This window comes from Calliopsis andreniformis, unplaced genomic scaffold (genome assembly GCF_051401765.1).
Source record: "Calliopsis andreniformis isolate RMS-2024a unplaced genomic scaffold, iyCalAndr_principal scaffold0022, whole genome shotgun sequence".
Taxonomy (NCBI): domain Eukaryota; kingdom Metazoa; phylum Arthropoda; class Insecta; order Hymenoptera; family Andrenidae; genus Calliopsis; species Calliopsis andreniformis.
The window spans coordinates 6181199-6197918 of NW_027480432.1; the positions used below are offsets into that span (position 1 = coordinate 6181199).

Consider the following 16720-nt stretch of genomic DNA (forward strand, 5'->3'; position numbering starts at 1 on the left):
TAAGATCCTATAAAAAACTCAATTCTGTAAAAAATGGAGTTGGGTTAGTAAGGCTCTCAGGTACAGAATTATAAGCTTGATCACTTCAGCAAGCCTCGAAACTGTTTACTAAAAACTTCAAAAGTCGTGTCCTTTTCGCTAAGAAACATGTCTCTGATACATAAAAACTGAATCGAGACTCAAGACCCCATGGAAAAAAAAACTTTCCAGTTAGAAAGAAAAGACGACAGAGAAGCCAGTCCAGTAAGAGATTAAAAAGTTGACGATCACTTCCTATATTATGCCTTTTCAGAGTGATTTAGCGAGAAGTAGAGAAGTTGACCGTAGACAAAGGATCTCGGAAAAATAAAGCAGTCCTAATTAAGTGGCTGTTGGAGCACGGGGAGGGGGATCTTTGTCGTGAAGAAAGTCTTCAAGAGCATCTTAAAGCCGAACCTCCACTAAATCGGGGTTTACGTTTTCCTCGAGTTACTTCGCCGCGTCGAAGCGAAGTCGTTTGTTGTACTTAACGGAATGTTTCCATCGATCGCCTGTCTTCTGAATTTCCCTGATGTCCTGCTGAAGAACGAGAATCTTCGACCAGCGTCAGGGACCAGAAGTCACTGATCATTTACTATATCTTTTATGATGAATCACGTTTAATATTAATCAGTTAATTAGGTCTAATTTAGTTAGAGTATGCAAAACCATTTAAATGATTTTTTTAAATTTTCCAAAAAGTAATTTATAGGTACTTTGTAGTCACATCACAAAAAATAAAAATAGTGCGACTGCTTTCTAAGAAAAATAAAAAAAAATTGGCCTTTGGTCTCTGAAATTAAGTATCTCCAAAAGATGTTTGAATTTTCTATTTTCTAGTCCCTTAACAATTTTTTTAAAGATTTCGAACTTTTTAATTTCTTCAGACTTCTGTCTGCCACTATGCATCCATCATCCAGAAGTAAAAACCCATTATGCCCTTCCATTTCGTTCCATCGACCGCTCGTCGAAGCGAGCACCGATGTCCAATAAATGAATCACATTCCCTCGGATGTCAGCGACAATGGGACACGTAAACAATGAATCCTAAATTAAATTAGAAACAACTCGGAGACGTCAGGCTCAGAAGTGATAGGATAGTACGCGACAATACACAATGGAACACATATCGCCGGTTGTAACAAGGTGCTAAGTAGAATAACGAGGCTGCCGGTGGGCGAAGGATTTTTCCTCCCCGCCTTGCTGACCTTTCACCACGATTACGCTTGCGTTTACGCGGTGCCGCGAGAAACGCTCGAGGAATGAAAGAGGGAAGTGCCGCGATCCCTCGCAGATAACCTCGTTATGCCGAGGAACGATACGTCGACTTCAAAACTTGTCGCGAGTAGAATGTCGACGCGATCCAGGGGTATAGGGTCATTTGCAAACAGCCTCATTGTTCGGATTCTTTCAATCCAGTGCGCACAAAGTGCTCGAAAGAAAGAGGAAAAGGGAGTGTTTTCTGGAATTTGAGGAGAAGTTTCTGAGTGGAGTCGTTAATTATTGGGTGGTGGAGAAAAATTGAAACTGAGAGATGGATGATGGTATATTGTAAATATTAAATTTGGAGTAACATTTTTCACTGTTAATTGGGATATCTGAATTATTGTTATATTTTATCGTTCACCATGTACCACTTTCTATCACCAAGAAAATTATTTTTGTAAAATAATTGTCTGAATTATTCCTCCAGATAATTCAAGTGAAAACAGTAGTCAATATTCTTCGAACCTTCAATCACAAAATATTTGAAACCTCTTAATTATCATTACTATCATCTGCTATAATTAATTACGATTCTATCACTCATAAAAAATCTCTGAATCACCTTCGAATCATTAACTACTCTAAACTCAAAAAAGAGAAACACATAAAATATTTTCCAAACAAAGAATTCACGGAAGTAACCAGGAGCCCCACAGTTGTCTAATTTTCACGCAGTCATCGATTAGATCCCTTTCAAGTGTGAAGTTCAGGTCAGCATTAAAACAGAGTGACTGAGAAAATTGGGAAAGAAAGGAAACGAAGAGTCACCCAGCAAATGAGGGTCATCCAGTGGCGAAGCGTGAAAAATTTGGCATATTGTTTCACGCCTGGGCCAGCCCTCTGGCGCCCCTTGTTGCCAGCTTCCTTCTTGCCCGGAAGTCGAAAATATTGCCCAGTTCCCTCGAGCCAAGAGGGGATCGAGAACGCGAGAGATAAGCAAGTGCTCCAGCATAATAAAGGTGTATCGATTCGCAGCTGAACGCTTTTCATATGCAAACGTCGCGGGTGGCCATCCGTTAGGATTATTTCTTTAGATTTTCACCATCTTCTATAGGAAACAGTGTCTCCCTTCGGAAGCCGCGGACCATAGAACGCCACATCGATCATGAATCTATCGAATTAAATTTTTTTAGCAAAAAGTCAGACGCAGAAAAGTGGCAGAAAATCAAACAAAATGAATTTCAAGTAAAAATTAGTATTCCTTTAGTTCACGTACTAAATACGAAAATTTAAGGAGTAGCCTATATTAATATTCATTTATTAGAAGGTGACTATAAAATAAAATAAAACAAGAAATAATCACATGAAAGAACTGAGAAACTATTACTTCTATCTCCTACAAAATTAAAAATCTCAAATACCTCTAAAACTCTTTTTAAAAAATGAGTAAATTAATGCAGTCTTTAATTTAGAAAAATCTGCTTTCAGAATACTTTTTCTATGAAAAGGATTTACATAGTTTCATGGAGATCTAATATATTTCTTTCCTTGCTCCAGGAGTCACCATCAAATGAACAATACGTCTGTGCACGAATTCTGACCCCACGTCTCTCGCGATAGTGACCGAACGATTTTCCCCAGAAATTGTCCGACAAATTGGCCCACGCGACGTTTACGGGCAAATCGTTCGGAATGGCATTGTTTAACGACGAGCTGAGCCTTGGTCATCCTACGAATACTTCCTTTCAACCCTTTCACGGAAGATTTCACATGAAACCTGACTACCCTCGAGGGGACATTTTTCGCAAAATAATTTTCTCTGTGTATCACCTCTTTCCACTCTTTTATTCGATTATATAGTTCGACGCAACTGCTTTTTATAAACAATCAAAACAGATTCCCAAAACTGCGATTCAGAGATCAAATTCTGAGCGACGATTGCCAAAAAAAGTTGGCTTATTGGTAACAGCAGCAAAAGGTTCGTTAGAATGCAACGATAGCAGAGGGTTGAAAAATTTATTAAAATACAGTTGCGTCAGTGTCGAGGAAATCTTTTCGCTTTTCAACCAGGCACATCTGCCGTCTGTGACGTCACGATGCACACAAAGGCCTTTAATCCAGAATGGCGTGTGACAATATTAAAATATCGATTAGCCAACGTATGCGGCGTATGCACTTTGTCCTACGTACAAGGGTTGCACTTAAAAGGGACAACGTGCACGGGATCACATCCAGGTAGCTAGATTGTGGGCGATTTTAATCAGACCCCTCAGCCAGATTATGTAGATTCGGGAGAGTGGCCAGTTCCTGCTACTTCTGGATGCCAATGCACCTCAGGATGCATACAATGCAATTTTACTTCGATAATATATGAAGTAACAGAAAAAACAAAATTTGTTATTTTTATCATTGGAGAAAAATCTTCTTTGTGATACAAGTTTCTTTGTAAATTATTCTGGAGTTTTATAAAAATTAGATTCTTTATTAAAAATCAAAGTAATGGATTTTTTCCAGTATCTTTCAGTTATCTTCAGTTTTTTTTATTAATGGGACTTCGAGATGTAGAAGAAAATAATTCCTACAATTTTCCTCTTCTACTTCAGAATTTTTCTCTTCTATTTTCTCTTCTATTTTAGGAATTCAAAATTCATATGGTGTCACCATAGGTTTAAATTCCTCTCTTAACCTTTCAGAATCTGGAAAAATATATTTTCTTCCATTTCATACATATTTTGATGCTTCCTCCCTAAGGCTGTTGTTGACCAAAATTTCTACTCATCGAGTCACCTTCTAAATAAACGCACATCTACCTGGCCTCTCTCACGACTCGTCCCTTGTGGTCACCACAAAGTTGCAACGCGATTGGTCAGGCAATTCTCGAAAACCTTTCATGGTACTTATTTCTCCGTTTAACCGCAAGGATGGACCACGATGCCATTAGCCCTCTCGTAAATAAATGAGGAAGAGGAGGAGGGAAACAACATTCTTCCCTCGAAAACAACAGAATTTCCGAACCATCGCCGAGACAGAAATATTGATTCTTCCTGTTCCTCTTTTCCCAGTGCTTGTACTTGGACCGCGATACTTCGACAATAGGCTTGGCAGTTTGAAGGCTCACGCGCGAGTATATTAAAACTTCACTAGTGCCTTGTCTTCCTCAGCGACACTTCGAACTTCTTCGCCGAGGAAGACGAATGAAGTGTTTCAAAAATGTTTCTGCGTGCCTCAGGGAACAGTAATGAAGTCTTTAAAGAACTGTGAAAAATGGATAGCTACTGAAAAATTCTTCGTTGCAATAAGGTTCAAGCGAAGGCGAAGTGCAGAAATGAAGAAACATATTTGGCTTAACACACTCTGCGTTCTTACGTATTCTGTCACTTCAGACTCCACTTTAGTATCTCATTTTATGGTACAGCAAATTTGAGTACAAAGACTATAGGCAACTTAGATGCCCAAGTTACCAAAGTTACTCAACGCAATCACCCAAGAAACGAAACCAAAACTTAAACAATAGCAGAGGACCCACACCCCAAGCAACTTCTCCAACTTCGAAGCAAAAGTTTGCGCCCTCGAATGGCGAAAGTGCCCCTGGAAAATTAGAAAAAAGACAGATCCCAAAAGAGAAGACAGAATTCTTCACCTGGCGCGAAATAAAAAACGAAATTTTTCTCGGATAAAGAGAACTGTCAGAAGGTGACATTATGGAAGACCCCGCATATCACAGTGGAAAAGGGGGTGGGCAGGGGTAAGGGGGCGAGACAAGAAGCGATAATCCGTCGAAATTGACACCAGCGCTCCCGGTGAGATGCAGATTTGATCTATCTGTCACGTTTGTCTGGAATATTAATTCCCTTCGCGGCCGAGCCTCTTCCTCCACGATTTTTTACGCCCCTTCCACGAGCCCCTCGTAAACTTCTTTCCTCCCTCGCCACCTTCTTTCTCTCACCCCTAGCCCCGTCTTCGTGGACCGCCCGAGGCGCATCGAGAATTGCTTGCGAATTGGTTGTATCTCAGGGTTTCGAGGTCCTGCAGCCCTTCCGTTCGCCTCTATCCCCTCGTTCCTTTCTCTGCTTCTTACTCTGCGGAAGGAAGTCAACGAGGACCACATAAAAGTGATACACAGACCGACTGGCACATCCAATACAACCTACACTCCCACTTTCTTCTTGTCCTCTTTGGTTTTTCTTTGGTATTTCAAACAATCTTTCTCTTTTTTCATTTGGATCAGTCTTTCGCTTTTTAGAAAGCCTAAGGGGTTGGAGGATAAGGTTCCTCAATGTATAACTCTTTAGACAGTTAAATTTAGAATAGTAGGTACAAGTTAGACATAATTCCTCAGGTTCGACTTTAGGACCCATATTGATTAGATATTTTTACTTCTCTTGCTCAGTACTCTAAATCCTTAAACTCTAGAAGCACTCTTTTTTAAAACCCTGTAGAGTCTATTTACCCCTGATTCCTTCCAGCACAGCCACAGAGCCCCCACTCTTCTCGAGTGATTAATGCAAACGATGATAATTACGCAACAGCTTGTTGGTGCCGCGCAACCGTGTCTCTTTAAAATTTCATCACGGTCCGTGAAACTCGTTTCCCAGCCCCCTTCTGGTGGCCGTGTATCGGGAATTAACCCCATCCGTAGGCAGCGTGCGAGCGCATCGAGAGAAAGACTCGCTCGTGCTCATCCCTCTGCTCGTCCACGTCAGGGTTGTTCTCTGGATAAGCCCCTTTCGTCGCCTTTTTTGTCGTGTTTTTTGTTATCGGCCGGCCACGTCCAAAAGCCCAATTAGACTCGTCCCATTGTCTGGCCACGTGGTCCACACGAGCCAGCCTACTCGCGTGCACGCGCGCGAGTACGTGTGAATTCGCGTGCCCTCGTGTGCGAGTATCTGGTCCCGTTTCGTTGCATGCGCCCAGGTAAAGGTAACGTGGGTCAGAGATCGCGGACCCCTCGATGTGAGATGCTCCTTCTGTGGCTTTATAGTGGGCTGAGGATTCGTTGGGTATGAAATTTTGATTGTAGAGTATCTGTGTGAGATTTGGGGGATGATATTCTGGACGCAGAATTGAGAGTATGTATTTATCGAATGGAAGGATTTGAATATTTAGGAATTTTTAAATAACTAAGTTTCCTTATTTTCATGGATTTAAATCTAAAGCTATCCAGATGTACAAGTATTCAAATCTTCAAGTACCTAAATATTCAAATTTTTAGTATTAAAAACGTTGAAACTTTCAAATTTTTAAACGCTACAATTTTCAAATATTCAAATTCTCAAATATACCAATATTCAAATATCCCAAACTTCAATTCTTCCAGTCAAGTAAAACATAGTAAACTGCATCCCCTCAGAACCAAAACTGGAAGAATGACACTATCCTCACAAAAAAGACAGAAATACTAAAAAACTCAACAAGCTTATAACGAATAAATCTGTATCCCTCAGAAAACTGCTCAATAGAAGCAGTGCCCAACAGACCCAACGAAGCAAAAGTCCGCCCATCCAATCGACCTCCCATGATCGCGGCACAATTAAGACCCAACGAGACCAAAAGCTCCAGTGGTGGGTGTCGCTCCAGCGAGCGTAATAATATTTACAAAAGCGAGAAGGCGCTAATTGTAAGAAGGAAAACAGAAGAGCGGCCAGTGATTCTCAGCGAATCGTCGCAGCGAGCCCCGTGCCTCTCTGCGATGCAAAGCAGGCCGCCACGTCAATTTGCACAGGTAAGCACTGAGTTAAGAATCTCAAAGGCTGTGCTTTCAATTCATCAAGGGCGTCGGGCTGCATGAATTTCGTTTGAACTGAGCGCCGTTTCTTTGAAGTTAATCGGAGTAAACCGCCGCGGATCGTGGTGTCGATTCGCCGACGAGTGGGTGCGAAATTAAAGCTATCCCTTTTATATCGTCGCCAGCAATTGTGCTAGCAGACTTTCAAGACGAACGAGAGAGGGGGCGGTTCATTGTTGCGTGTGAAAAGTCGCGAATCGAAATTAGACTGTGATCCAATGATGTTTGCGTGGTGATGAGAGACACTGATGCAGCGAGGGGAGAGTGGGGCTTTGAAATTTAATTGTAGAGGGTGTGAATGGTAAATTACTCCTAGAAGTATAAAAATAATGATAAGTGTGTTAAGACTGTTTTAGAATTTTTGTAAGGGAAGTATTCAATTTTTTGGTGGGGCTGTTTTTGAGATTTTGTGTAGCTTCTATTATCGTGTTTATTATTTATTTATTTTGGGCTCTAAACTATGGATTACTGATCAAATATTTGATATTATTTATACTGTAGAGATGACACTAATTTACTCTTAAGAGTTCTATTAAATTTCGAACTCCAAAATTTTCTTTACCAACTCTTAGCATATTAAGGTAGGGTCAAACCTTTAAATCTTCAAACTTTCAAATGGACCCTTTAAAATTTCAATAATTCAAAGTTTTGAAATTCTCAAATATTCAAATTTTTAATCTTCTACTCTTTGAAGTCCTTTCCTATAGGTATGTATTTCCATTTCTCATTTCTAGATCTGAAACTCTGTATTTCAGCTATGTGAGTAACATTTAGTTCGTTTTTCTAGCTCAAAAATGTTTGAAAAGAAAATCAATTTGTAACGACTTTGTGCACATAGTGGACGTTGGTCCAAGCAACGAGGACATTCGCGCGTTAAGCCCTTCGAAATGCGACAATGTGGCCTACGATAAAAAGGGGTCATGCAGGGGGGTGGGAGAAGGAGGCTATAGGGGCAGGTTCACCCCAATCCCCGAGCGGGCTCTTTAAATTCAAAAATCGAATCTGCTATGGTATTGTTCGTGCCCGTTGAACCACGATCGACATCAGATGGTAGCCCGTAACTGTACTTTAAAACTCCCTTTCTCTCTTTCTTTTTCACCCCCTCGAACCCGAAACCAGATTTTTGAGCGCAGATGACAGATTTTCGGCTCTGCGGCCGAGGCCAGCTATTGACTTGATTCTCGCTCGTTCCATCGATGGAATCGACGCACGTTACAGGGGCATTTCAAAGAGAGCATTAACGTTGATATTTGAGAATTGGCAAAGAGATCTTGATTGACGTTGCATTCTTGGGAAGAGATGAAGATTCAGAGTTCCTTCTTAAGGAGCACTTCGATTATCAGCATTTCTTGTTAAAATTGGATTAAGGGTGTACTACTAAGTTAGCAGTATTGAATATTAAAATATTAATAACTTGTGTTTGTAAGCAGGCAGAGATTGACAGAATTTTCTCAGATCAACCCTTAACTCAACTATTAACATGAAGTCTGAGTATCAATAGCTCAAGATTAAAACCCTCCTCTCTGAAGTCCAATATAACAGAGCCCCAATTTAACTTCTTTTCCCCGAGCTCCAAGATTGCCACCCCCGAACTTCAAATTCCTCCCTCCTAACGCGGTCAAAAGACTTCATCTTGGGTGAAATCATCTTAGGGTCAAAGAACACAGAGACTCACCAGAATTGACAGTGTTCGTGTCGGCGTCCACAGACTCCGTCTTCTGCTTCTTCGGAAGATCCTCTTTATCCTCGTCGGAAGGCTCCGTCCGTCTTTTAGGTGTCGAGCTGGCGCTGGCTTTCAGCTCGATCGGGCTGCCAGCATCCGGCCCCGAGCCCTGAGGCGTCGGGGGGCTCTCCAGCCTGCCCCCGCCCCTCTTGTTGATGGGGGCGGAGATGCTGGGCACCGAATTGAGCTTCGAGTCCTGGTCGACAGCCTTCAGCGCGAGGGCGTCTTCAGGGTCGGAGTCTTCTGGCGCCGCCGTCGCTGGCGGACTGTGGCAGCCCTGAAGAGTGCTGCGACAGTGGTTGACCTTGTGCTCGATGAAACGTACGATCTCGCCAAGGGGGTAGGACGCCCTGCAACCCCCGCATTGGACGGTGTCTGGGGATGTGGTACCTTGCGAGGTTTCCGCTGCAAACAAGAGATTATTCTCTTTTTAGGTGCTTTGGTTTCTTTCCTTGAGGAAGGTGGAAAGTATTCTCAGGTTCAGGATTCGCTAGGGACAGTTGAACTTGAAAAGTTGAATTTTTTTTAGGAGGACAGTCTGCTGTTCATTCTTTTAAAGTATGTAGGATGGTCCACGTAACTTGCATATCTGCATAAAATAGATAATTGTATAGTTAAAATATTTTGAAGAAAACAAAGATTTGATTTGGTCAAAAATCCTCAGAGCCTTTATTATATAACTCTTGGACACCAGAGATTCTTTTTTTCGAACACTTTTTCTAGTATCCCTGGTCTGCCATTTCACAAGTATGCTCACTTTTACTCATCTTACACGAAAGGACAAACACATGGCCTTGTGACATTAAACAAGTCCCTCCAAAAACTAGCTAACGCCAGAGACACTTCAGACCAAAGGACGGGACACTTGATGTCCTTTTCTTTGAACTGTCCTAGACCACCCAGGGATGTCCAGCATATTGTAACATGTGTCCTTTCACTAACCACTCCCTTTTCTAGTACTTCAATTCTTATCTGCTTTGAATAGTATCATATTTGCCTTTTACAAAATATTAGTCACCTATTATTACCGAGAAAACAGAGAAAACGTACGTTGTCTAACAATCCTAGAAGATAGTTGCCATAAATCACAAGACAGTGTCTATGAAATTAGAAAATAAATTAGGTTTCATAGTACAGTGTACTGTCTGTGAAAATAAAGCAAATAAAAAAGTCAAAACAATTCTTAAAGGAGATAAAAATCACGATTAAGTCCAGAAATTCTCAAGTAACGTCCTACGGTTAAATTCACCTCTTAACTCTCTCCTCTCCCGTGTCAGCAAGAACGCGGCGGGAAATTTGGTTAGTCGAAGGAAAGCGTACGTCTGATATAGAGATCTAATTTCCTTCTACGCAAGTCTTATAATTCACCGCGGTTCGAGGGTCTAAGGTCCCGGGGTCAGCCGCAGACGTAACAATTCACTTTTAAGTGTCCTCCAGCAGAGCTGCTGGCAGAGATTCTTGCGTCTCCTCCTTGCCCCTCCTTATGTTTCGTGCCATTAACATAGAGATTGGCAGGAGTTTCGTGCATCGATCTTTCCCTCTGGGAGTCAAGTATCCCATATCCATCGGGATGGAACTGCCAGGGCCGCGTAAAAACAAGAGAACCGTCTACCCGTCGCTCCACCTATTGTCTACCCTTCTTCCTCCTCTTTTAGTTTTCTGCCTCTGCCCCATCCGTGTGTGTTACCAGCGCACACGTGACTCCTCGTTCTTTTATTCCGACCAACATCTTCCATCATCTGTCTCGTTGACTTTCCTTTTTGATCTCAATCGGTCTGTTTCGTTTTTCCACGTTTATATTCTGTGTGTATGTTGCTCGTGGTCTGCTCTCTTTTTCCATGTTTTCGCGAATGCGCCGACACCGTTCGATTCTTTCGGGGCGGAGCTCTGAGTGACCACTGGACAGAGCGCACGCTCAGCACCCTTGACCAAGGGGTTGCTTCACTTTTCGCGCGAATGGAAATTGGCTGGAGCGCGAACCGGGTTTGTCGTATTCGAAGGGTGCTCGTGGAGAGTTGAGGGTCTTTTTACTCTGATAGAAATCCTGTTAGGGATATTCAGTTTTCGGAGAAATATTATTTATGAGTATACACATTCTCTAATTTTGTAATATTCCAATTTTAAAGTATTGAAATATTTCAAATTTACATTTTTGAAATTTTCATATGTTGAAATCTTCCCATTCTGAAATTTATAAATGTTGCAGTTTTGAAATTTTGAAATATTTCAATTTCCTAATTTTCAAATATTTAAATATTCAAGTTTTATAGCTTTCAAATATTGAAATATTCCAATTTGCCAATTTTTAAATTTTCAAATCCACTCAAAACCTCCTCTACCATACTCCAAGAAAAAACGCCACTTCTTCCCAAAATCCTCATATTCAGCATCACCGGAAGGTCACATACCTGCGACCAAACAGGAAATTCCACATCCCCGCGATCTTCCTTTCAAAGCTCCCCATGTACTCTTCTCCAAGGATCCAAGATTTTAATCATCCCCCGAAAAAAAAGGGAACGCTCTTCAGCAACTTCTCAAGGAAATTTCGGCGAAATCGTGAAACTGCGAGCGATGAGTCACAGTACCCAAGGCTCACGGGTAGGAAAGCTGAAAAGGCCGAGGAATACGCGGCGTGGAGGGAAAAAACGGCGATCAGAGGCAGAGGCTCGGACGGAAAACGAGCGAGACGCAGAGGCCCGGTTCTGAATGGACCTCGGGTCCGTTATTCGCCTACGATTCAAAAGCGCTCGGTTAGAAACAAGAGACGCGCGACCGGTCGTTAACGACAATGGGCTTTTGTTTTTTCGGGGGCAGATGTTGGACCGAAACTCGGGAGCTGCGACGGGTACGGGCAGCTCTGTCCCTGCCCTGTCCTAGGTAGGCCTCGTGCTGGAGGTGAGCGAAGGAGGACCGACCCGACACGTGTCGACTCGACACTTGGTGAATCTCCCTCGTACGCACGCGTCCCTGATGCTACCGTATCTCTGCCTTCGTAACCTGTCTGCAAACCGGTCCGAAGGAGATACAACACCCAATCGGCTGTCCTCCAGCCATTTATACGTTTCGCCGCTTCCTGCTTGGCACGTTCCAGGCCTGCTTCTCGCGAAATTAGGGACTGGGAGGGGCATTCGTTCGTCTGCTGTTGAGCGTATTTAAGAAGACGAAGTTACACAAATGTTCATGAAAATTGAGGTAGAGTGTTGATTTGATCAGAGATTGAAGATTAAGTTTGAGAGAGGTACAAATGTTTCTTTTGTTTATAAAGGTTAGAGTTAGTACTTGTAAAATAGGATTTTTTAAGAAGCTTTTTAAACGAATTCAGAAATACAGGATGGACTAAGAACAGTGTTGAAGTATAGAAATTATAAACATTTCAGAATCATTGAGTACAGAGTGATCAGTTTAACTGGAAACCTTCTAATAAGTGTTGGCAGCACTTGCAATGCTAACAGCATTCATAATAAATGTTGCTAACACTCGGAGGGTTTCCAATTAAACCGATCACCCTGTAGGTTACTAGCTTTTGAGTAGCCAGATATGTAATTCAAATTAGTAGATAGTATTCAGTATAAAATTCCAACACTATTTCTTCAACCCCCTGAAAAATTTGTATCTCTTCCAAAAATCCAACCCTCTCAACATCCTCCATCGACAAAAACTCCCCTCATTAAATATCGATTTCAGAGTTGCAAAACCTTCCACATCGTAAAAACATATTCTGCTTTCAAAAGATGTCCTCAAGCTTCCTCCAACCTCCGACTCGATTCGTCTCGATTACTTATCTGGCATAAACACAGCCAAAATAGAACATGTCCACGCGCTGCTGGATCGCATATAGCGGAGTCCGCGAATAGCCGAGAAGAGATAACATAAAAATACAATATTGCCCCGCGAATGTAAGTTGGATTGCTTACAAATTGGCCCATACATCTGTAATGCCTCGATCACTGTACCATGTGGCTCCCTTACTGCGAGAGAGTTCGTAATTTCCATCTACGAGTGGGGCAGATACGCATGGGAATCACTGCAGGAAATGTCTTCGGCTTATTAGTCCTCCACATTAATTTTCCTTCTTCTGCTCTCCAAGTGAAATGAAACGTCCAGGCCAGGGAATCACTTCTGGATGCGTATAACTCACGATAGTTCTAATATTAGATCCTTAATTGCCTCTTCCCAATATTTTTCATCCTCGAGTGCCTCCTTTTTCTTCTTTTATGGGCGAAATCTGTTTTAAGCGTTTTACTTGATTCTGAGTAATCTAGTGCTGCGGTGAAATTTTTATGAACAACTTTCTTACTCACAATCTGTGTCAAATTTGTTGTACTTATTGCAGAATTTTTGTCACAGTATTCATGTACACGGTAGTTGAGGAGTGTACTAGTTTATATTGCACAGAGCTTCTCCTGAGCTCCAATTCACGATTGTCACAAATTTTCACCTTTCTCTACTCCTACTTTTATCAAAATATTGCCTCACATTTATCAAACCTAGCCCATAATCTTGAACAAAATTTCTGAACTAAATTTTCACCATAATCCCCCTAGTAAATAAAATAAAAAAATTCTGAAGTTCTGATAGCTATCTAAAAAAAGAAGATAATTAATTCACAACGGAATTCCAAACGCCACCTTTTCATCCACATTAACACTTTCTCAAAAATGAATTTAGTATTATTAGAAAGTCTTGATTCTAATTCGTCCACGACCTCAGCAACCTCCAACCCATCGCCAGCACAAGGATCGAATTTTTTCCCTGCGATACAAACGCGAACAGCAGACGAACCCCGAGGATATCCCGAGGCGGTTTCCTTGTTAGGACATCCGTCCTGTCAAAACGTCCAGAGGACACATCGAAGCAATTGAATTACGATCATCCCCAGGGCGAGCTCCGACCGTAACCAATAATTCCATTATCCATTAGTATTGGGTCGCACCAATTTCCTCCGCCGACCGTGGCATCGTACGCGTACGTGGCAGCAGAGCCACGCGAAATACGGAGACGGATCAAGAAACGGATAGATTCTTGGCACACGTCGCGGGAATATCGAACCGCCGCGCGACGGATGGATCATTGCTATCCTCGATAATGGAGCCACGTCGACGAGATCAACATCGTCTCGACGTTGCAAACCATTGAAAACGATGTGATGGTGTTGAGAATCTTCTGTCGGAGGACGTTTCTGGTTGTGGGCAAAATCTTTTTGAGAATTTAAGAGTGTTTTAAGAGAGTTATTATTAGAGGAATAATAAAGATATAATTCATACTTCAGATCCACAGTTACTCAACTTCCTCAAACACTCAAAATCCTCAAAATATTCAAACAAAAATACAGTAAAGCTTTTACTAAATGGGTCTCAATTTGAATTATTCATAGAACACTTAAATATCAATTGAGACTTAGTCTACGATTTCACAGAATCGTCAAATATCCATCAAAAGAATGCTTGAGTTGATTCCAATTAATTCCAGTTCTACTGTATTTCCCTAATTCCACTTATAAACAGTCAATCATTTGCTCTTCCTCTGTTTCACAACACTCTGCTCAAACCCACAATAAAATCCCCCAAAACAACTATATACATATTGCCGAACTATGGATAAAGACAGTAACTGGATATTTTTATTTGGACATTTTTAAACACTTCGTGTCTCGCTTTACTGCAGAATATTATTAAAATATTTGAAGTGAATATTACTTTCTCCATAGTTGAGCAGTGAATACATCCAAACTCGAAGCACTCATCCCCTCCACACCATTGTTTACCTCCATACGCCATTACGCGTCGTTCCAAGCGCAGAGTTTCCTATGTACCACAGTTCCTGGCGATGAAACAACAGAAAAGGAACTCAAACGCGAGCACACGCGAGAACACGCTCGGCCATCGAGAGCATCGCCGTTGGGTTTAGGTTAATCGAGTGCCGCGGCGAGCGTTGGGATCGACAAGGGCGGAGATCTGGTTTCTTCCATGCTCGGATGCTGACTGGAGCATCGGGGCACGCATCAGGCCCGGGGGCCAAGGGCCCCGACAGGATATCAAAAGAAGAAAGGGCCTGCCAGCACGTCCTCGCCTAGGTGGGGGCAATTTTTATCCGAGCCCCCCACTTTTTTCCCTTTCCCTCCCCATTTTCCTTTTCTCTCCGCGGCAGGAAGCCCCATCGTCCTCCGTCGACTTTCCTCCAGGGGTGAAGAGTTTTTAACCCCGAACGAGTTCATCCTGCTGGCGGACCTACCCCACAAAGGATTCAAAATGGCGCTGCCTGCCGTTTTTTTTCCCCTCGACGACCCTTCCTTCGCGTGTATGCGCCCCGATGCATCGCGAGAGAAAAAAACAACGCTGACCCCGTCTCTGCGATCGGGGAAAAAATCGGTGAACGTTTTGTGGATCTCATACGTCTGCATCGAGGCTGCTCTTGTAAGACCCTCGCGATCCTGCCCATTTCATGGAAGCTTTTCTTTCGTATCTTTGATCGTTTTCCCTTTTAAAGACGCGTCTTTAAGATCCTCGGTAGAAAGGGAGACGACGACCTAACGGGTACTTGTTTTCGAATAGAATCGGGGTCATGGGTGTTGTATTGGTGGCCATCCGTTTCGCGTTAAACGCAGGAAGACCTGTCTGTGCTTCAGTTGAGGCTGTGTGTGAGTGCCTCGATTGTTGGGAGTTCGATTTTTAACCCTTGATTGGCGAGACGAGGTTTTATGAAATTTTTGAGGAAATTCGGTGATCTATGTATGAGAAAGCTTGAGACTGTGGGTACCCACTTGTCAGAAGTGTCTGCAAATAATTATTGTAGGTAAATTAAAGAAGGTGTCATTTTCCAAACTCAAAATTGAGATTCAAAATTGTGTAACTATTCTCTACTAGAGAAAGAAACTTGCTTACACTTTTCCAGAGTTAGTTTGTACCAAGTAAATTCTGCAAAAACAATTTTTACTTATCTGAGTACTGTAACACTCATCAATCAACTTCAGACGAAAATCTAAGTTAAAGTGTCCCTCTTCCAGAAAATCAATTCTCAATTTCTGAAATTTCATTACATGTCCATTAAATCGTGGTGTAGTAAAACATCGCTCCAATTCGAAGTGATTTTGCTAAAGAGTCCAGCAAATGTACCCATGCGCTATAAAAGATCGCAGATAATAAAAAAGAAGAAAATTCCACCCTCGCATTTCCTTGCACCCTGATCACCAGTGCAAGACCAAGAACGCCACATAGCCAGGGGATTTCTCACACCATGAAACCATGTTCCTCCCGACCATCAGATACCAGAGGAAGGGGTTCCCATGGAAGATTGAATCGCGATCAAAGTGTAGCAGGCAAGGTGAACTGACCGAGACCGAGGCAGAGAATAGCGAAACGGCAGGTCCCAAACAAACGGGTTGAAATCGTTTTGGGCAGTTTCGGGATCGGTGATCTCTCGAGGAGACAGGGCCCAGGCCCAGCTAGAAAACTGCGTTCCATCCGTTCCGCGGTCGGCCAGACGGTTATGAGAAATATGAAATCTGGTTCTCACGGGCCGTGAATGGGTACGCCGCGGCGTCTCTCTCCGTCTGGCTGCTTTCCCACTCGCCTGGTTAGATCCTTCTCTCTATCGTCGCTCCACATGCGTATCGTGGGAGGATCTCTAGTCCCGGGGGTCCTTTGTGAGCGGCAGCAGGACATTGTCCATTGAGAAACGGCCAAACAGGTCCTGGAGAGTTGACCTGTCCCGTCCCCTTTTCAATCGCTGCTTCTTCTTTCAAGGAAAACCCCTTTCGTGATTTTTTGATCAAAATAATTCATGTGGGTACAGTTAGGTCCAGCTGGCTGTTCATGCGTTTATCCTACATCCAAATGTGTCTATCCACATCCAAACTGGAGCTGATGGACATCGTCATCCCTACTGATCGCGGCCTCCAAATCCACCTTGACATCCTGTGTCACGTAGGCTGCCATCGAGGCTGGCAAGTTTTCACGTTTCGTGGGAGTCGAAATCGATGCCACCTGGGG

The 16720-nt window shown here is 42.6% G+C and overlaps 1 protein-coding gene across 1 annotated transcript in view; it reads right to left on the minus strand.

Annotated features, from left to right (window-relative positions):
* The window catches only part of Cph (BCL11 transcription factor chronophage), a 36833-nt gene that overhangs the window by 4470 nt on the left and 15643 nt on the right, over positions 1-16720 (minus strand). Inside the window, exon 2 of the mRNA XM_076391174.1 lies at positions 8685-9137. Within this exon, the coding sequence (XP_076247289.1) occupies positions 8685-9137 (453 nt within the window). The remainder of the gene's footprint in view (positions 1-8684; positions 9138-16720) is intronic.